Below are 22,807 nucleotides of genomic sequence, written 5' to 3'. Positions count from 1 at the left end.
AAGGGGTCCTTGTAGTTAACTGCCTCCTCGTAGGTGCTAGGTACTGTCCCTTGCTTTGTGCAACAATTCACTTACTGAGCACCTGCTATGTGCCAGAGCTATGCTCAGCAGCTAGCAAGACAGATGCACTCCCAGACTTTTTACAGCTTACAACTTAGCGCTTTACTTTCACCTTCTTGACGATCACAAAGGAAAAAAGAGATGCTAGGAAGAGGGAATTCACTGGGCCAAGGTTTTATAAGTGGCAGAACTGGCATGCAAGCTGGGCAACTCAGCCTCCAAAGTCCTAGCTCTTGATCACTCTGCTCCACCCTCCACCACCCAATTTGTGACCTCCTTCACTCATCGCAACAACCTCAGGAAGGAAGGAGCTGCATCAGGCCCGTTTTACAGACCAGGAGACGACCATTCTAGCTGGGAGTGGGGAGAGGGGTAGATTAAGCAGCTCATACGGGCTTCCCAGGTGGCATTAGTGGTAAAGAATCTGCCTGCCAATGCACAAGACACAAGAGATAAGTTCGATCCCTGGGGTGGGACGATCCCCTGGAGGAGGAAATGGCAACCCACTCCGGTGTTCTTGCCTGGAGAATCTCACGGACAGAGGAGCCTGGCAGGCTACAGTCAGTCCGTGGGGTTGTACAGAGATGGACATGACTGAGCATGCGCACACACAAGCAGCGCATTCCAGGTCATACTCTTCAGTGCCTGTTTTCTGTGCTTTGCTACTTCTGCTGGGCTTAAATCTTATGTTAAGAAATCTCAGTAAACACCAGGAGCTGCCAATAAAGCTATAAAAACTGTCACAGGCACAGCAGAGTAGATGCCTTGGTGCCTTAACACAGCTACACCACCAGAAAGAGGCTCCCGGGAGGCACCAGTGTGAAGTTAACCACACAACTTCAGCGATGCAGAAGCGTGGGCTGAGAGCTGGAACAGGCCCCAGGACAAGAGCAGAGCAGGACAGGCAGAGGCAGGGACTGCTGCCTTGAGCCAGGGCCAGAGGAAGCAGGGAGCCAGTGTAGGCACCCCTGCTGTTCCAGGATGGGGAGCCCACCAGGTTATTCCCATGCTAAGATTTTCCTCAGTGGATCGGTCAGAATCTGTGCTCACAGATCAACTGGGTAGACCCCTGTTGCCTAAGCCCTCCATCACATGACGCAGGTAAGGTTAGTTCTGTTTATTAGGCATTGTCTTTGTCAGGCACGATGTTCCTCCTGCCTTTGCTGTTTTCTTCCTAATCCATACAATAACTCTCTGAAGTGGATAGTTAAGCATCTTCATTTTTAAAATGAGGAATGTGAGTCCCAGAGAGGTTACATAATGAAGAAGAGGCCCAAAGGAGCGCAGCTGGTGGGTGGAGAGCAGGGGACTGAACCCAGGGCCCTCGACTTCAGAGACAGGACTCCTTCACAACAGTTGCTGAGGATGGCCCTGGACCAGGGGATTCACAACTTCTCCCCCATTCAAGGACACCACTGAGGGGAGGAGTGTGTAGTTTTGCCAGATGAGTAGTTGCAACCCTGCATATACCTTAGAATAACCTGGGGAACTTTTAAAACCTATAATGAAAGGTCCCTCCCCAGAAGTTTTAAACTGCATGTTTGGGGTGGGGCCTTGGCATTTTTTTTTTAAAGCTCCTAGGTGGTTCCTAGGGGCTTCCCTTGTAGCTCATATGGTAAAGAGTGTGCCTGCCATGTGGGAGACCCAGGTTGGATTCCTGGGTCAGGAAGATCCCCTGGAGAAGGAAATGGTAACCCACTCCCGTATTCTTGTCTGGAAAAATCCTATGGATGGAGGAGCCTGGCGGGCTACAGTCCATGGGGTCACAAAGGGTCAGACATGACTAATTAACACTTTCACTTTCACAGGTGGTTCCTATGTGTAAGCAGGATTGAGAATCATCGCCCGTAAGGCTTTAGGGAGCAAAGTGAATCCATTGAGGATTACTGCTCCCCTTAGCCCCCGATACTGCCAAGGTCACCATCTACTCTATTTAGCCACATGCTTGGACTGTCAGCTCTCCTGGGTCTGTGGCTCTCATGGCTCCCTGGGAGGATCCTCTTCTGGTTTTTATAATGTAGGTCAATGGGTTGTTGACATTTTTGCCTGTCATACTTTTTAAAGGAATGCCCCAGTCAATAGCATGTTGGCTACATGGATGCTGGTAGTTTTATACTTTCTAGAACTCGGTGGCTTCTGCCCAGGAAATGATCCAGAACCCTTTCATCTTATGTTTTGTTGTTCTTGTTGTTCCTCTCAAGACAACCGATCAAGCCAGAGGCAGTCTCCACCCTTCAGCAAGACTCTTCCCAGTAAACCCAACTGGCCTTCTGCAAAGGCGAGACTGGCCACCTCTCTGCCGGCCAACACTTCATTGCATAAACCTCAAGTCCCACCCAAACCCAAAGAGCTCCTTGAGGACGAGGTAAAGTAAATCTGTCCGGAAGGCTGCCCAGACCAAGGGGAAGGCAGGATGCAGGGACCAGATGGGGGGAGGGGCAGGACAATGTAGCCTCAGGCGTGTCTTCCTTCCTCCAGGCCTGGGTCTCTGACCGGCACTAACCACCTGCCCCGAAACTCTCCATTGTCCTGCTGGAAGGATGTTTTCTCTTAAAATGTCATATATGGCCTTATTTAAGCACTTTCAGTTACTAATCAGGTATATGATGTAATATCCAACCTGGATTTGTGCCCCTCTCACTATTTCCTCTTTCTTATCCCTCAGTTTCCTGCAAATCTCTCATTCCTCCATAAGATACTTCCCCATATTTATCCTCCTATGCTTCTCTCCCTGTCCTGCCTCATTTTCTTTCCCCCACTTTCTTTTCTCTCTGATCCTCTAAGCTGCAAAGGGGTGCAACGGGATGTATACTGGAGACCCCCTGTCTGTATGGAGACCCTGCACAACCTGTGGAAGAACTGATCCCGCACTTCCTTCGGCATCTCTTGCTTCTCACTCTCTCTCCCCAGCCCCAGGTATCCAGGAACCTCCTTTGCCAACTGTCTGGGACCCAACTCTAGGTTTATCTTATCAATCTCCCTTCTGCCAGCACCTAAATTTTCATGTCTTATTCCCTATGAAATTTTTAAAAAATGAATGGGTAAACTTATCCAGACTGTTGTAAGAATGACTGATAAAGCCTAATATGTTATGGCTCCCAGAAGTACTGCATTTTAAAAAAGTCAAAGACAAGCCCTCAAACTTAGCCTTTAGAACAGTTATACAAGTGCAATGGACTTCCCAGGCAGCTCAGTAGTAAAGAATTCGCCTGCCAGTGCAGGAGATGTGGGTTTGATCTCTGGGTCAGGAAGATCCCCTGGAGTAGGAAATGGCAACCCGCTCCCGTATTCTTGCCTGGGAAATCCCGTGGACAGAGGAGCCTAGTGGGCTACAGTCCATGAGGTCGCAAAGAGTCGTACATGACTGAGCGACAGAGTACACAAGTGCAACAGGCCAAGAAAGAAAACAACATTAAAGGCAACTCTTAACCATCACCAGACATAATGGTGCTGCAGCTTCTTGAAGAAGCAAATGTTTCTAAATGCCTATAGGTGATAAAACCTATAGCTTACAAACATGCTGTGAAATGACCTTTTCCACCTTAGTATAATTTGTAGCCCAACAGGAGACATAAAAGAGAGACTTTTTATTTTATTTTTTTAATTAAATTAAAATTTATTTTTTAAATTTACAATATTGTATTGGTTTTGCCCTAAGTCAAAATGAATCCACCACAGGTATACATGTGTTCCCCATCCTGAACCCCCCTTCCACCTCCCTCCCCGTACCATCCCTCTGGGTCGTCCCAGTGCACCAGCCCCAAGCATCCAGTATTGTGCATCACACCTGGACTGGCGACTCGTTTCATATATGATATTATACACGTTTCAATGCCATTCTCCCAAATCATCCCACCCTCTCCCTCTCCCACAGAGTCCAAAAGACTGTTCTATATATCAGTGTCTCTTTTGCTGTCTCGTACACAGGGTTATTGTTACCATCTTTCTAAATTCCATATATATGTGTTAGTATACTGTATTGGTGTTTTTCTTTCTGGCTTACTTCACTCTGTATAATAGGCTCCAGTTTCATCCACCTCATTAGAACTGATTCAAATGTACTCTTTTTAATGGCTGAGTAATACTCCATTGTGTATATGTACCACAGCTTTCTTATTCATTCATCTGCTGATGGACATCTAGGTTGCTTCCACGTCTTGGCTATTATAAACAGTGCTGTGATGAACATTGGGGTACACGTGTCTCTTTCCATTCTGGTTTCCTCAGTGTGTATGCCCAGCAGTGGGATTGCTGGATCATAAGGCAGATCTAGTTCCAGTTTTTTAAGGAATCTCCACACTGTTCTCCATATTGGCTGTACTAGTTTGCATTCCCACAAACAGTGTAAGAGTTTTCCCTTTTCTCCACACCCTCTCCAGCATTTATTGCTTGTAGACTTTTGGATCGCAGCCATTCTGACTGGCGTGAAATGGTACCTCATTGTGGTTTTGATTTGCATTTCTCTGATAATGAGTGATGTTGAGCATCTTTTCATGTGTTTGTTAGCCATCTGAATGTCTTCTTTGGAGAAATGTCTATTTAGTTCTTTGGCCCACTTTTTGATTGGGTCATTTATTTTTCTGGAATTGAGCTGTAGGAGTTGCTTGTATATTTTTGAGATTAGTTGTTTGTCAGTTGCTTCATTTGCTATTATTTTCTCCCATTCTGAAGGCTGTCTTTTCACCTTGCTAATAGTTTCCTTTGATGTGCAGAAGCTTTTAAGGTTAATTAGGTCCCATTTGTTTATTTTTGCTTTTATTTCCAATATTCTGGGAGGTGGGTCATAGAGGATCTGATTTTATAGTTTCTGGTCTTACGTTTAGATCTTTAATCCATTTTGAGTTTATTTTTGTGTATGGTGTTAGAAAGTGTTCTAGTTTCATTCTTTTGCACGTGGTTGACCAGATTTCCCAGCACCACTTGTTAAAGAGATTGTCTTTAATCCATTGTATATTCTTGCCTCCTTTGTCAAAGATGAGGTGTCCATATGTGCGTGGATTTATCTCTGGGCTTTCTATTTTGTTCCATTGATCTGTATTTCTGTCTTTGTGCCAGTACCATACTGTCTTGATGACTGTGGCTTTGTAGTAGAGCCTGAAATCAGGCAGGTTGATTCTTCCAGTTTCGTTTTTCTTTCTTAAGATTGCTTTGGCTATTCGAGGTCTTTTGTATTTCTATATAAACTGTGAAATTATTTGTTCTAGCTCTGTGAAGAATACCGTTGGTAGCTTGATAGGGATTGCATTGAATCTATAAATTGCTTTGAGTAGTATACTCATTTTCACTATGTTGATTCTTCCGATCCATGAACATGGTATATTTCTCCATCTATTAGTGTTCTCTTTGATTTCTTTCACCAGTGTTTTATAGTTTTCTCTATATAGGTCTTTAGTTTCTTTAGGTAGATATATTCCTAATTATTTTATTCTTTTTGTTGCAATGGTGAATGGAATTGTTTCCTTAATTTCTCTTTCTATTTTCTCATTATTAGTGTATAGGAGTGCAAGAGATTTCTGTGTGTTGATTTTATATCCTGCAACTTTACTATATTCATTGATTAGTTCTAATAATTTTCTAGTGGAGTCTTTAGGGTGGTGAGAGTGGGCACCCTTGTCTTGTTCCTGACTTTAGAGGAAATGCTTTCAATTTTTCACCATTGAGGATAATGTTTGCTGTGGGTTTGTCATATATAGCTTTTATTATGTTGAGGTATGTTCCTTCTATTCCTGCTTTCTGGAGAGTTTTTATCATAAATGGATGTTGAATTTTGTCAAAGGCTTTCTCTGCATCTATTGAGATAATCATATGGTTTTTACTTTTCAATTTGTTAATGTGGTGTATTACATTGATTGATTTGCGGATATTGAAGAATCCTTGCATCCCTAGGATAAAGCCCACTTGGTCATGGTGTATGATCTTTTTAATGTGTTGTTGGATTCTGATTGCTAGAATTTTGTTAAGGATTTTTGCATCTATGTTCATCAGTGATATTGGCCTGTAGTTTTCTATTTTTGTGGGATCTTTGTCAGGTTTTGGTATTAGGGTGATGGTGGCCTCATAGAATGAGTTTGGAAGTTTACCATCCTCTGCAATTTTCTGGAAGAGTTTGAGTAGGATAGGTGTTAGCTCTTCTCTAAATTTTTGATAGAATTCAGCTGTGAAGCCGTCTGGACCTGGGCTTTTGTTTGCTGGAAGATTTCTGATTACAGTTTCAATTTCCATGCTTGTGATGGGTCTGTTAAGGTTTTCTATTTCTTCCTGGTCCAGTTTGGGAAAGTTGTATTTTTCTAAGAATTTGTCCATTTCTTCCACGTTGTCCATTTTATTGGCATATAATTGTTGATAGTAGTCTCTTATGATCCTTTGTATTTGTGTGTTGTCTGTTGTGATCTCTCCCTTTTCATTTCTAATTTTATTGATTTGATTTTTCTCCCTTTGTTTCTTGATGAGTCTGGCTAATGGTTTGTCAATTTTATTTATCCTCTCAAAGAACCAGCTTTTGGCTTTGTTGATTTTTGCTATGGTCTCTTTTGTTTCTTTTGCATTTATTTCTGCCCTAACTTTTAAGATTTCTTTCCTTCTACTAACCCTGGGGTTCTTCATTTCTTCCTTTTCTAGTTGCTTTAAGTGTAGAGTTAGGTTATTTATTTGACTTTTTTCTTGTTTATTGAGGTATGCCTGTATTGCTATGAACTTTCCCCTTAGGACTGCTTTTACAGTGTCCCACAGGTTTTGGGTTGTTGTGTTTCTATGCAAATTTTTATTTCTTTTTTGATTTCTTCTGTGATTTGTTGGTTATTCAGCAGCGTGTTGAAGAGAGACTTTTTAAATAAAATAGGGGCAGCATCCAGGCCCAAATTCCCACTTCACTCTTACTAGTTGTGTGACTTTAGGTATCAGATAACCTGAGTCTCATCTTTTCATCTCTTCAGGTTCCTTTAAAGCTTGAATAAAGGAATATAAATACTTCACTAAATTCCGTGTTTCACACAAAGAAGCATTCTATGTATTATATAAATTGGATTCCTTTCTACCATATTCTAGATTCTTTATAAAATCCAGTTTTCTAGTTTCTCCTGAAAACCGAGGGCCTGTCAACACTTGGCCAGTCATGGCCTTGAAGCAGCTGAGCCTCATGGCACCCTTCCAACTCAGCTGAGAATTCCGGGCCCCCGTTTCCATTCGTCATCATCTTCACCGCTGATACAAGGCGTGGACACAGCCTGGCTCCGCACATGCCCAATTGCTATTCCAGACCTGTTCCTGTAAGCACTTAAGCTTATGACCCCCCTCTCCAGGGACAGTTTAAGTTAGGAAGTCAGCAGACTGAGAATGAATTTGGTTTGTCAATCCTCAGTCTGTCTGTCAGTCTGAGGGGATGATGCCCTTTCAGGGAGTGAACAGGTGGCAAGGAGAATCTGAGCATGGGACACGGTAGGGAGACCATCTGTTAGGGTCTCACTGTGAATTCTTCCAGCATTCAGAGGGTCCATATGAAGATACCAACTCAGACACAGAATACAAACGGAGATTGTGAGTTACATGAGGCTCTCCATTTCTGTGAATAACTGGAGGTGGACCCCAGTGGGGAGAGGCCGAGTTTTGCTAATAACAGCTTTGTGGTGGTGGCTCAAGCAAGTTTGAACCAGCGGGGAAAGGGGATGACTGGGGGAGATACATTCTGGAATGAGGAGATGGACAATCAAGATAAAGAAGAGTTAAAAAAGAAATAGAAGACAACATTAAGATCTGGTCAAGACATTAGAAAGGAAAGGAAGAAGTCAAATACAAGCACAAATAAAAATGTTTAGCTCTGCCATACAGGTTACAAGCAAAATATGGGTTACAGGCTGATCAGAGAGTTGGGGCAGGTGGTGGAGGAGCAACTGCCCTATCATGACAGGAGGGTCTAGCACTTGACAAGCACTGTGTATCAGCTGGAGATCTGAGCCCTCTGTGTGTATTATCTCATCACACCCTCACAGCAACCCTATGAAGTGCACGCTATTATCACCCATTACAGAGGAGGAAATGGTACAGATGAGGTGACAAGGGGTTGAAAAACTTGTCCAAGGTCAAAGAGCTATATGCTAGAGCCAGCATTTGAACCCAGATCATGAGATGCTAGAGCGCAGGTGCTACATGGCCATCCTGGACTACCTCTCAGCATCCACTGACAAAAGACCAGCCCTTCATTCAACACAAATGTTCCAGGGCTTCACTGGCGCCCAGAGCACAGACCCAGTACCTGTCCTTGTGGGGTATCAGTTTTGTGATTTTATTTGACCTTGGACAGATTACTCAACTTTTCTCAAATTCCTCATCTCTAAAATAAGGATAAATAAATTAAAAAAATACCTAACTTAATAGATAGGTATTATTGAAAGAATTCAGTGAAATAATGTATGTGAAGCTATTAAATTTTCACATGAAATGTATTAAAGAAGAAACTCAAGTGGACATTTAATAACTCTTACAAAATCACTCCCTCCCCATATTTATGTTCAATTGATTATTGGCAAAGGTGCCAAGACAATTTAATAGAAAAAATCAATTTTTTAGACAAATAGTGCTAAGATAACTGCATTAGTTCAGTTCAGTGCTGTCGCTCAGTCGTGTCTGACTCTTTGCAACCCCATGAACTGCAGCACGCCAGGCCTCCCTGTCCATCACTAACTCCCGGAGTCCACCCAAACCCACGTCCATTGAGTCGGTGATGCCATCCAACCATCTCATCCTCTGTCATTCCCTTCTCCTCCTGCCCTCAACCTTTCCCATCATCAGGGTCTTTTCAAATGAGTCAGCTCTTTGCATCAGGTGGCCAAAGAATTGGAGTTTCAGCTTCAGCATCAGTCCTTCCAATGAATATTCAGGACTGATTTCCTTTAGGATGGACTGGTTATATCTCCTTGCAGTCCAAGGGACTCTCAAGAGTCTTCTCCAACACCACAGTTCAAATGCATCAATTCTTCAGTGCTCAGCTTTCTTTATAGTCCAACTCTCACATTCATACATGACCACTGGAAAAACCATAGCCTTGACTAGACGGACCTTTGTTGGCAAAGTACTGTCTCTGCTTTTCAATATGCTATCTAGGTTGGTCATAACTTTCCTTCCAAGGAGTAAGTGTCTTTTAATTTCATGGTTGCAGTCACCATCTGCAGTGATTTTGGAGCCCAGAAAAATAAAGTCAGCCACTGTTTTCAAAAGAATGAAATTGAGCTCCTATCTCACATCATATCTTAAAATATTAGATAAAAACGGATCATAGGACTGAGTATGAGAGCTATTAATAAAACTATAAAATTCTTTGAAGAAAACATAGATATAAATCTTTATGACCTTGGAATAGGCAATGGTTTCTTAGATATAACAAAGGAAAAAAATAGATAAAATTTACATAAATTTTACATAAACTTACATAAATTTACATAAACTTTTGTGCTGTAAATGATGCCACAAAGAAAGTAAAGGACAACCTATAGAATGAGAGAATGTTTTTGCAAATTATATATCTATAAAAGATTTATATCTAGAACATTTAAAGAACTCTAATCATCTAAAGATAAAAAAGATAAACAACCAGATTAAAAGTGGACAAAGGGGTGGAATAGATTTTTCTCTGAAGAATATATATAAATGGCCAATAAGCAGACAAAAAGATGCTTAATGTCATTATTCATCAGGGAAATGCAAATCAAAATTACAGTTAGATACCACTTCATACCTACAAGGATGCTTATAATAAAAAAGAAGACAATAACAAGTACTGGTGAATATGTGGAGAAATTGGAAGCCTTATACATTGCCAGTGGAAATGAAAAATTAGTGCAGCCACTTTGGAAAACAACTTAACCGTTACTCAAACTATTAAATATAGAGCTACAGTATGATCCAGCAATTCCATCATTAGGTATATTCCCAAGAAAAATGTCCATCTACACAAAATTTGTACATGAATGTTCATAGCATTACTTATAACAGCCCCAAAGTAGAAACAGCTGATAAGTGGATAAGTAAAATGGGGTATAATCATACAATGGAATAAGATTTGTCCATAAAAGGAAATGAAGTAGTGATACATACTACAACGTGGCTAATCCTTGAAATTACTGTTATAAGAAATCACAAAAGACTGTGTATTTTAATAGTGTATGATTCTATTTACATAAAATGTCCAGAATGGGCAATTCTTAAAGACAGAAAGAAGGTTCATGGTTGACTGGGTCAGGGGAGGAGGTGGTTGGGAGTGACTAGTGGGCTCAGGGTTCCTTTTGGGGGTGATGACACTGTTCTGAAGATAATTGTTGTGATGGTTGCACTCTGTGAATATACTAGAAGTAACCAAATCACTTTACATCATGAAGTTTAATGGTATATGGATTATGAAAAATTTCTTAATATCACTCTTTCTTATCCAGTAAACTCCAAATGTACAGCATTTTTGTATTTCTTTTAGGCTGATTATGTGGTCCCTGTGGAAGATGAAGATGAAAACTATATTCATCCCACGGAAGACAGTTCAGTCCCATCTGAAAAAGGCAAGAGTTTGCAGTTTTAAGCACCTGAAAACTTCTACCAGTTGATTGGGGCATTATTTGCTTACAAGTACTAAAGGGCTCAGACATGATGCTGCTGAGACCTCTCTGCTCCATAACCACAGCATTTGCCTTCTTTGGTTGAGTGGCTGGTCCATCAGAGAGCATAGTGAGCAACCCATCCCTGTGTTTTTCAACCTTGATTCTTCTTTCTCCATCCTCTTCCATGATTTAATACTGTCTTCTCAAATTATAAAAGCACCTAGGTTCTTCTCTTTAGCTCTTCACTAAAAATGGATTTCTCATACAATCTAGTATTAGTGAGGTCATGAGCCACCAGGCTAATCTTACAAATATTGTACCAGGAATAATTTCTGCAGAGGACTGAGAAAATGAAAGGATAAAATATGCTCTGTGTTCTAATTCTTTAAAATTTAGTGCTACGTCAGGTCCACAAGAAACATTTCATTTGTAAATCCTTCACGAAATAACAAATGCAGTTACAAATAAATTATCTTAAAAAGCCCATGCCATGTACCCTCAGATGAGGCATGGAACAGGGTAGGATTACTTTGAACATAGTCGCTATGGAGAATATCATCCTGTATAAATGCTGCCTCTCCAGGTAATGCTATTCATCTAATAAACCTGACTCCGAAGTAGCGGTACTCAGGTTTTACGGTGTCATTACGTCACAGTCCTCTCCTTCACGCCCTAAATAGCAACAACAGTGTCTAGGCCCTCCGGGATTCCTAAATTCACCCATAACCACAAAACAATAAGTGCAAATGAAATGCCCCCATACCCCTAACCCTACAAAATCCAAGAGAAATGTGTGGCAGGGAAGGCAGGGCTATTAATTTGGCCCCTCCACCGTTAGTTTAATACATGTTCCCCTGATGAAAAACACTCTTGCATCTCTGAGACCCCCAGTTTGGCAAACGAAATTCCAAGCAACTATTCACTTTAATTATTAATATATTCATTCGAAAAATGTTTCTTTTTTTCTTCTGAAAAGACTACTTTTAATGGCTTGTGGGCTTAATTAAGCGTGTCTTCCATTCTTTGCAAATTATCCGGTCTAGCCCATTATTTCTACCATGCATTTTTCCATAAGTGTAAATCTCCATCAGTAGACTGTATCTACAATATATACATATAACCCTAATATATATATATATATATATATATATGATTGTGTGTTTCAGCTCCCATGGTGAATAGATCAATCAAGCCGAATAACTCCTCCAAGTCAGCCTCTCCTCCAGGGACAGCTCCAGGTAGAATATACACATGAGTTGGTGTTTTTTTTGTTTGTTTGTTTATTGTGAAATGATTACATTTGGGGATTTGGCTTTCAATCCACTCTAAATAGGATAAACAACTCAGAGCAAATATTATGAAACAATCCCTTGTATTTCCAAATGTCTTCATAAGTAGCAACAGAGACTTCTCGTGTTCATCCTCTGTGTGGTGGCACCTGTGTGAGGGACCCTTGTCCCCATGTCCCTGCGTCTCCAACAGACACGTCCTGGTCTTCATCTGACCTCTCTGAGCACTTCACTGGTTTCTCCTCCTCTTCCCCTCCCCTGACTGAGGAAGCCTGCATGGGTCAGCCTCAGCCCTCTGCTCTTCTTGCAGAATATTGTGCAGGTTAAGAACTTGGGTTCTGAGCCAGGCATTCCAGTGCTCCCCCTTCTCAACTGTATCACACTGGGTCTGTACTTCACCTCTCCAAGCATCACATTTCCTCATGTGTAAATGGAGATAACAGCCCAAGCCCTGAGACAGGAGAATTCTGAAAATGTGAGTGGGAAATTCTTAAGTGCCTGGCATACAGTAGGTGCTCAATAGACCATTATTTTTCACGTCTTTTGGGTGTATCCATTCTCCTGTATTCACTTTGGTGGTCTAAGCTAATGACCATCTGGTGCCCAAACTTAACCCTTCTTCCTTCCCACCACCACAAGCTCAATGCATCCATCACTCCTACCCTTTGGGCATTGCTATTCCTCTTTACACGTCAGCCTCCGGGCTCCATGTCTCAGCGTGCTTGTGCTCTTTCCCAATCCTATTGCTTTTTTCCTGAATTTGCTCTTCTATTTTGGAGAAAGCAATGGCAACCCACTCCAGTACTCTTGCCTGGAAAATCCCATGGATGGAGGAGCCTGATAGGCTGCAGTCCATGGGGTTGCTAAGAGTCGGACACAACTGAGCCACTTCACTTTCACTTTTCACTTTCATGCATTGGAGAAGGAAATGGCAACCCACTCCAGTGTTCTTGCCTGGAGAATCCCAGGGACGGGGGAGCCTGGTGGGCTGCCGTCTATGGGGTTGCACAGAGTCAGACACGACTGAAGCGACTTAGCAGCAGCAGGAGCTCTTCTATTTTAGTTGTCACCACCTTAACCAGGCTTTCTTTAACACTTCATACCTTCTGTCTTACAGTGTCCACTAAGCACATCCTCGCCTCTAGGCTCTTTCCTCAGTCACTGAGATGAGCTTCTGACCCTTCCAAATGTTGCTAGCTTCATCGCATTACACAGCTTTTACCATGTCATCCCTACACAAACCATGAACTCTCAGCGGTTCCTAAGTGTCTCCTGTTGCTGTTGTTTAGTCACTCAGTCGTGTCCAACTCTTTTGTGACCCCATGAACTGTAGCCCACCAGGCTCCTCTGGTCATGGAATTTTCCAGGCAAGAATACTGGAATGGGTTGCCATTTGCTTCTCCAAGGGACCTTCTTCTCCTGTAGGCTCTGGCAACTCCCAGACTGAGACCCACAGTGCTGAGTAATGCCCATAGCCTCACCCTATTACAGCACAGAGAGATGTAGGAGCCTCCTCCACAGCATTCCTCCTTAACCTCTCCCCAACTGTGTGCCCAACACACACACACACACACACACACACACTCCCTTCTCTCCCAGACCTGAAGGCTCAACACAGAGATTGGGAGACTGACCTCTGCTTTCAGTGACATGGTCCTTGAGAGAAAATGAAAGAGGAGTATTTTTAGTAGGTTTTCCTAGACTCATTTCCTGTGCAATTGCTCACCCTCTTCACAAGTTCTTACTTCTCCTCACCCTCAGAACCCGCAAGCTCTTTATACTTGCAGCATAGTGGTCAGAGTCATCCAGCTCATCTTCATTCCTGGGAACAAATGTCAACACACCGACCTAAAACGTCGTGGAGAGGTTGCTTTCTTCCCAACTGAAATAGAGACTCCTGACCTGTAATAACTCAGGAGAAGAGCCTTCATTACTGGAAGAGAAAATGTTTCATTGAAACAGATAAATGAAAGTTTAAGCACTCCTTTAGAACAATAGTTTAATACTCTCTGGCACTTACATCTTAAAATGCTCTTCTTGCCTTACATGGACGTTTTCTTCCTAAAACACACCTGATACTCCAATCAGCCTATGTTTCATGGGTCCTGCCTTCTGGCATTTGTTTGTGTTCTCATTTTTATGACACCAAACCCTACACATCCTTCAAAGTCCAGCTTGAAGTCTCCCCTCTTGGAAACCTCCTATGTTTTTTAGCCCTTAGAGAGCTTTTCTTTGCCATAAGTCTCATCCCACTTATACTCAGCCCGCACCTATTCTCCAATTGCTTTGGGTCTCAGTCTAATCTCCCTAAGTATGTTGCAAGCTCCTTGAAGACACTGCCTTAGTATTGCTGACACAGGAGGCCTTTCCTGATACCACAGTGGGCTAGATCCCCTTGGTGTGCACACCTATGTACCCTGCACTTCCCGTTTATCCCCTGATCCTTCCTGAGATCTCTGTCTTTCCTGTAAGACTCTTAGCTCCATGTCTTGCTCATACTTGTGTTTCTAGGGCCTAGACAGGTCCTGGCTCAGAGCAGGTGCTGAAATGGTAGGTGGGTCAGTTGATTGAGAGCAATTGAGCCCCCCAACTCTGACTGTCTTTAAGGAATTATATGGCCCCATTATAAAAGATGCTTACTCCTTGGAAGGAAAGTTGTGACCAACCTAGATAGCATATTCAAAAGCAGAGACATTACTTTGCCAACAAAGGTTCATCTAGTCAAGGCTATGGTTTTTCCTGTGGTCATGTATGGATGTGAGAGTTGGACTGTGAAGAAGGCTGAGTGCCGAAGAGTTGATGCTTTTGAACTGTGGTGTTGGAGAAGACTCTTGAGAGTCCCTTGAACTGCAAGGAGATCCAACCAGTCCATTGTGAAGGAGATCAGCCCTGGGATTTCTTTGGAAGGAATGATGCTAAAGCTGAAACTCCAGTACTTTGGCCACCTCATGCGAAGAGTTGACTCATTGGAAAAGATTCTGATGCTGGGAGGGATTGGGGGCAAGAGGAGAAGGGGACGACAGAGGATGAGATGGCTGGATGGCATCACTGACTCGATGAACGTGAGTCTGGGTGAACTCCGGGAGTTGGTGATGAACAGGGAGGCCTGGCGTGCTGTGATTCATGGGGTCGCAAAGAGTCGGACACGACTGAGCAACTGATCTGATCTGATTATAAAGGCATTAGCCCACTGGATTTACTATTCATTAGTTTTACATTAATCTGGTATAGCTAAATTTTATCACTAGAGGCATCAGATGCAGAAACCAAACTTGAACAAGAAAATAATTTCTTGGTTAAATGACTGTTGGATATAGACAGAAGAAAGTTCAGGAGGAGGAAGAAAGTAAGTTAACTTAAGGAACAAACCTGAACAGTTAGAGGGAGTTTCTGAGTATGCAAACAGTATAGTTTTCAGAGATGATTTTTGTAAAATGAATAACCAGACTCCTGGCCTATGTCTTTGAATAATTGAACCATTGTCCTTTAAAGGCTTCAGAACATGCCCTATAGGCATCATGACAGTGCTAAGGTTTCAGGTGTCCCTATCAAAGTACCCCACCATGACACTTGAAAGTGAAAGTCGCTCAGTTGTGTCCAGGACTATACAGTCCATGGAGTTCTCCAGGCCAGAATACTAAGTGGGTAGCCTTTCCCTTTTCCAGGGGATCTTCCCAACCCAGGGATCGAACCCAAGTCTCCCACACTGCAGAATACTGGAGTGGGTAGCCTATCCCTTCTCCAGTGGATCTTCCTGACCCAGTAATTGAACTGGAGTCTCCTGCATTGCAGGTGGATTCTTTACCAACTGAGCTATAAGGGAAGCCTGACACTTGTTTCTGGTTAATGTTGCTCTTGGCTCTTTGATGGCTAGTAAGGTGCTGGTCAAGGATCACACACTGGATTAGGCGCAAAGGCAGGCTCTCTCTCTCTCGGCGTTCCATCCTGGGAAGCACAGTAGTGGGACTTAGCCCAGACTCCAAAGCCAGAGAGTCCAAGCCTTGGCTCTGACACTCACTAGGTACTAGCCTTCAAGCAAGCTAAGTAATCCCCCTGTCTATTTCCCCTACTGAAAAAATTAAGGAGAAAATGGCACCTATGCCTCAGGATATTGTGAGCATTAAATGAGTAAAAAGATATGACTCATACATAAAATACAAGCTCTTTGTGATTTATCATGATTATTATTGTCCAGAATCACTTGTTCAACCTGCCTTAATTCAAGACCGTATGGTAGAGCAGCCTGTGCACATCTTAGGGAAGTGTTCCTTTCTTTCCATATAAAGTTTTACTCTAAATCACGTTTTTCCAGCCTCAGCACAGTTGGCACTTGGGGCTAGGTGATTCTTGTGGGGGCTGTCCTGTGCATTGAGGGCTGTTCAGCATCTCTAGCCCCTGCCCACTAGATGCCAGTATACCCCCTTCCTCAACAGTGATTGGCAAAGATGTCTCCAGTCACTGCCTGGAGGAGGGAGACAAAATCACTCCCCATTCAGAACCACTGGTCTAAACAAACTGAAAGACTGTCGCCCATTGTGATTTATCTCTAAATGTGCATTTAGAAGGTGGTTCGAGCTCTGGTTGATTTTGTAGTTTTTGTCAGAAGATGGTACTCAAGGCATGTATTTCTGAGCATCCTCTAAGAAAACTGCATTTTAAAATATTCTTATTTCCTTATTTCCTAAAATTGGGGGGGGTGCAGTGAGCAGAGTTTTGGAATTTACAATTCCTTGCTAGTGTGCAAGTTGAATTTTACCTGTAGCCCAAATTGTTCTGAAGTTGTTAAATACAATGTCTTTTTGTATTTTGTAAGAATTCAAGCAGTGCGTGAGAGTATAGGATGCTTCAGCTAGTGTGCAAGCTCCACTAACGATATATATAGGATGCCTATAACAGCTAAAAGAGATTAAATCCCAAAGGCTTACAATGTCAACACTGGATTATTAAGAATAGGGAAATTTAACAACATGGTATGTAAAACAGAATAAAGGATGATTCATAAAATACATGTTCAGTTTGGTTCAGTTCAGTTGCTCAGCCATGTCCAACTCTTTTCAACCCCATGGACTGCAGCACTCCAGGCTTTCCTGTCCATCACCAACTCCCAGAACTTGCTCAAACTCATGTCCATCAAGTCGGTGATGCCATCCAACCATCTCATCCTCTGTGGTCCCCTTCTCCTCCTGCCTTCAATCTTTCCCACCATCAGGGTCTTTTCCAAAGAGTCAGTTCTTTGCATCAGGTGGCCAAAGTATTGGAGTTTCAGCTTCAGCATCAGTCCTTCCAATGAATATTCAGGACTGATTTCCTTTAGGATTGACTGGTTGGATCTCCTTGTAGTCCAAGGGACTGTCAAGAGTCTTCTCCAACACCACAGTTCAAAAGCATCAGTTCTTTGGCTCTCAGCTTTCTTTATAGTCCAACTCTCACATCCATACATGACTACTGGAAAAAACCATAGCTTTGACTAGACAGACCTTTGTTGGCAAAATAATGCCTCTGCTTTTTAATATGCTGTCTAAGTTGCTCATAGCTTTTCTTCCAAAGAGCAATTGTCTTTTAATTTCATGGCTGCGGTCACCATCTGTAGTGATTTTGGAGCCCCCCAAAAATAAAGTCTCTCACTATTTCCATTGTTTCCCCATGCCATGGCATTCTCCATTGCCATGAAATGATGGGACCAGATGCCATGATCTTAGTTTTCTGAATGCTGAGTCTTTTTACTCTCCTCTTTCACTTTCATCAAGAGGCTCTTTAGTTCATCTTCCTTTCAGCCATAAGGGTGGTGTCATTTGCATATCTGAGGTTATTGATATTTCTCCTGGCAATCTTGATTCCAGCTTGTGCTTCTTCCAGCCCAGCATTTCACATGATGTACCCTGCATATAAGTTAAATAAGCAGGGTGACAATATACAGCCTTGACATACACCTTTCCCAATTTGGAAGCAGTCTGTTCTTCCATGTCAGGTTCTAACTGTTGCTTGTTGACCTGCATACAGGTTTCTCAAGAGGCAAGTGAGATGGTCTGGTATTCCCATCTCTTGAAGAATTTTCCACAGTTTGTTGTGATCCACACAGTCAAAGGCATTGGGATAATCAATAAAGCAGAAGTAGATCTTTCTCTGGAACTCTCTTGCTTTTTCCATGATCCAACAGATGTTGGCAATTTGATCTCTGATTCCTTTGGCTTTTCTAAATCCAGCTTGAGCATCTGGAAATTCACGGTTCAAGTACTGTTGAAGCCTGGCTTGGAGAACTTTGAGCTTACTTTGCTAGTGTGTGAGATGAGTGCAGTGCAGGAGTTTGAACATTCTTTGGGATTGGAATGAAAACTGACCTTTTCCAGTCCTGTGACCACTGCTGAGGTGTTCAAAATTTGTTGGCATATTGAGTGCCACACTTCCACAGCATCATCTTTTAGGATTTGAAATAACTCAACTGGAATTCCATCACCTCCACTACCTTAGTTTGTAGTGATGCTTCCTAAGGCCCACTTGGACTTCACATTCCAGGATGTCTGGCTCTAGGTGAGTGATCACACCATCGTGGTTATCTGGGTCATGAAGATCTTTTTTGAATAGCTCTTCTGTGTATTTTTGTCGCCTCTTCTTAATATCTTCTGCTTCTGTTAGGTCCATACCATTTCTGTCCTTTATTGAGGACATTCCATTTTGCATGAAATATTCCCTTGGTATCTCTACTTTTCTTGAAGAGATCTCTAGTCTTTCCATTCTATTGTTTTCCTCCATTTCTTAGCATTGATCACTGAGGAAGACTTTCTTATCTCTCCTTGCTATTCTTTGGAACTCTGCATTCAAATGGGTGTATCTTTCCTTTTCTCCTTTGCCTATAGCTTTTCTTCTTTTCTTAGCTATCTGTAAGGCCTCCTCAGAAAACCACTGTGCCTTTTTGCATTTCTTTTTCTTGGGGATGGTCTTGATCCCTGCCTCCTGTATAATGTCACGAACCTCTGTCCATAGTTCTTCAGGCACTCTGTCTGTCAGTTCTAATCCCTTGAGTCTATTTCTCACTTCCACTGTGTAGTCTTTAGGGATTTTATTTAGGTCATATCTGAATGGTCTAGTGGTTTTCCCTACTTTCTTCAATTTAAGTCTGAATTTTTCAATAAGGAGTTCATGATCTGAGCTACAGTTAGCTCCCAGTCTTGTTTTTGCTGACTGTATAGAGGTTCTCCATCTTTGGCTGCAAAGAATATAATCAACCTGGTTTTGGTATTGACCATCTGGTGATGTCCATGTGTAGAGTCTTCTCTTGTGTTGTTGCAAGAGGGTGTTTGCTATGACCAGTGCATTCTCTTGACAAAACTCTGTTAGTCTTTGCCCTGCTTCAGTCTGTACTCCAAGGCCAAATTTGCCTGTTACTCCAGCTATCTCTTGACTTCCTACTTTTGCACTCCAGTCCCCTATGATGAAAAAGACATCTTTTTTGGGTGTTAGTTCCTGAAGATCTTGTAGGTCTTCATAGAACTGTTCAACTCCAGCTTCTTCAGCATTACTGGTTGGGGCATAGACTTGGATTACTGTGATATTGAATGACCTGCCTTGGAAACAAACAGAGATCTTTCTGTTGCTTTTGAGATTGCACTCAAGTACTGCATTTCCAACTCTTTTGTTGACTATGAAGGCTACTCCATTTCCTCTAAGGCATTCTTGCACACAGTAGTAGATATAATGGTCATCTGAATTAAATTTGCCCATTCCAGTTCATTTTAGTTCATTGATTCCTAAAATGTTGATGTTCACTCTTGTCTAACTCAATGAAACTATGAGTGATGGCGTGTAGGGCCACTCAAGATGGATGGGTCATGATGGAGAGTTCTGACAAAACGTGGTCCACTGGAGAAGGGAATGGAAAACCACTTCAGCATTCTTGCCTTGAGAACCCCATGAACAGTATGAACAATGTAAAATACATGTGGTAGAAGGAAAAACTAAGGGTAAATTCTTTCCCAGTTAAGAAAACTTAGTAACCAGCAGCTTATGCAAAGCTTGTGCTGTTAAGTCAAACATTAACATAGGGACTTCCCTTGTGATCCAGTGACTAAGACTCTGATCTCCTAGTGCAGGGGGCTTAGGTTTGATCCTTGGTCAGGGAACTAGATCCCACATGCCACAACTAAAGATTTTGCGTGCCACAACTGAAGATCTTGCATGCCGCAACTAAGACCTAGAGAAAGCAAATAAATAAATAAAAAATTTTAAATTAGCATAACTTTTCGCTCACTGTGATTTAAACAGAGCTGATTTTTCTCTTTTGTTAGTATGCTTTGGACGCATCTCTCTCTACTGCATCCCCCATTTCTGCCTTGGAGTTTTCCAACCAAGAATTCAGCTTTACCAGGAAGTGGGGATCCTGGCAGTAAGGAGGGTATGATGTTGTCCCTCCCGAGCCATGCCCAAGGGTCTGACTTCAGCCAGAGTGACAGGAAGGGTCACTGGCCTTGGAGGAGTGATTTTCCATCCTCCCATGGGCATCCGCAAAAGCACTCCTCTATTTCACTAATCTTTCCCCACAACAGGGAGAAGCAGCAAGTGAGTCTGACAGCCCAATCATGCCCCCAGAGGAACATTATGAGATTTTGACTAGAGAGGATACTGCCAGCCTGGGCTTTCAACACAAATAGCCTTAGTTTTCAGCAATGGACCTTCCCCTTAACCTCTCTGAGTCCCTGTTCACTCCCTTTGATCTTATGGGAGGCTCTAGTACCTGGCCCAGTGTCCAGCATCTAGAGACACTGCAGTGGTTGATTACAAGAGGATACGATGAAAATAGCAATAATCATATTTACTGAGATCCTTTATGAGTTATAACTAGCCTAAGTCATAAAACTCATTCATTTTACATGTATAATTCAATGGTTTTTGTAAATCATCACATTTGCAGAGTGTTGTAACCAACACTAGAATCCATTTTAGAAATTCCACCCCAACTCCAAAAAAGCCTTGACGCCCATTTTTGGTCAGTGATGTTCCCATGCTCAGCCCTGGGTATTCTGATCTGCTTTCTTTTGCTATAGAGTTATCTTTTATGAACATTCACACAGATGGAGTCATATAATGTGTAGTCTTTTCCATCTCACTCCTTTCACTTTACTCAATGTTTTTGACCATCAAATACTTTCAATCCCTTTCCAGCAATAGTTTTACTTTGCTTAGTGATTGCCCAGCTGCTAAGTCATGTCTGACTCTTTGCAACCCCATGGACTGTAGCCCACCAGGCTCTTCTGTCCATGGGACAAAGGGCTACAGTCCATGGGGTTGCAAAGAGTTGGACACGACTGAAGCAACTTAGCATGCGAGTACAGCACCAGCTGGGAATCTGGTTAATTCTCTACATGTTTGTGCATGTGTGTGCTAAGTCGCTTCAGTTGTGTCCAACTTTTGCGACCCCATGGACTGTAGCCCGCCAGGCTCCTCTGTCTATGGGATTCTTCAGGCAAGAATACTGGAGTGGATTGCCACGCCCTCCTCCATGGGATCGTCCCAACTCAGGGGTCAAACCCTAGTCTCCGGCATCTCCTGCATTGCAGGTGGATTCTTTACCTGCTGGGCCATGGGGATTGTTACCCTATTACCTAAGCACAACAACTCTGTGTTAGATAAAGTAGCTAGTGGCATTCCCATCTCACAGAGGGGTAAACTGAGGAATGGTGACTTGTAAGAGGTCACATAGCCAGTTTGGTGGCAGAGAAATAACTGGAGCTGTGTCTTCCTGATACAAGGCCAGAGCTCATACTGGACTCCACCAGCACGGAGGACAGGCAACCTGCCCCGCCCTCTCCTTTGATCACAGAAGTTATTTACAAGGAGGGAAGGGGAAAGGAAGATGCTGTCTGACTGTTTGCAGATATGAAAGTAAGGGAAGCTTAGTAGAGAAGCCAGACAGTAGATATGACAACAATAACATGCCCAGGCCAAGTGAGCCCTTGGCTTTTAAAAAGAGAGGGGACCGCTGGGAGGAAATTCTGACTTAGACTTCTTTCTACTTCTTTATTTTTCAGGCAAGGTTGTTTTTTTTTTTTTTTAATCTCTTCACCGAAACCTTCCATCAACATCTATGAGTAGCCAAGGGTATTTTCACAATGTCAATTTTTTCTTTTCCCCCTTGGATGTGGGCAGATCTCACCTTAACTGCAAACGCCTTCATTTATAGCACATTCAATGAGGAACAAACAGGAGAGCTGTGACTTTTGAACGTAGGAATGTGTAAAAGTCCCTTGAAATTTAGGTAGTCAAGACAAGGGTATTTCACAGAGAAAGCACCTCCCACTCACAGTGTCAATCTTAAATATTGAGAATTTGAAGAGCAATATCAACTTGATGCCCTAGCTAATGAAGCACAGTTGGACTCATACTACTACATAGTCAGTTGATATTGATATTTTCTTTATTGCCACAGGAAATGTTAAAAATTTCAAGTGTAGCTTCTTTTTCAAAGTGTTTTAGAAAAATCATGTCAGGGTCAGGTTACATCTAAGTAAGAGTTACATGGGAGGGGCCTTTCTTTTTGCAGATGCCACTGGTGAGAGCTTATGGAAATTAGCCCTTTTGTAAGGACTGTGTGTAGAAAGAGAGTCAATGGGCTCTGAGTGAGAGCCTGAAGGACTCTAGTGAAGTATCTGAGAATGAACTTTATGACATCTGCATTTAATACTTTTCAAGGCCTTACCCCCTTTTTTTGTGTTTGGAATAGGTGGTCCTGTCTGATGAGGTGGCATGGGGTGCCTTTGTCTTCCCTTGTAAATTCTGAGAAGGCAGAGGCCTACTCAGCTCTTCCACAGCAACTAACATAGTACTTCCAAGTGCTTTACGCATACCAGGCTCTCAATAATTCTTAGTAATAGATTATCCCCTCAC

The 22,807-nt window shown here is 42.5% G+C and overlaps 1 protein-coding gene across 4 annotated transcripts in view; it reads left to right on the top strand.

Annotated features, from left to right (window-relative positions):
• The window catches only part of BLNK (B cell linker), an 82,442-nt gene that overhangs the window by 45,104 nt on the left and 14,531 nt on the right, over positions 1–22,807 (top strand). For 2 of the 4 annotated variants that reach the window (XM_061402942.1, XM_061402943.1), the window contains 3 exons: positions 2,262–2,425; positions 10,520–10,601; positions 11,807–11,878. In XM_061402942.1, coding sequence (XP_061258926.1) covers positions 2,262–2,425; positions 10,520–10,601; positions 11,807–11,878 — 318 coding nt within the window. The remainder of the gene's footprint in view (positions 1–2,261; positions 2,426–10,519; positions 10,602–11,806; positions 11,879–22,807) is intronic. The other 2 variants (XM_061402944.1, XM_061402945.1) reach the window with 1 other exon arrangement.

Source organism: Bos javanicus, chromosome 26 (assembly GCF_032452875.1).
Source record: "Bos javanicus breed banteng chromosome 26, ARS-OSU_banteng_1.0, whole genome shotgun sequence".
NCBI classification, from domain to species: Eukaryota; Metazoa; Chordata; class Mammalia; order Artiodactyla; family Bovidae; genus Bos; species Bos javanicus.
This window is presented reverse-complemented; position numbering and strand designations above follow the sequence as displayed.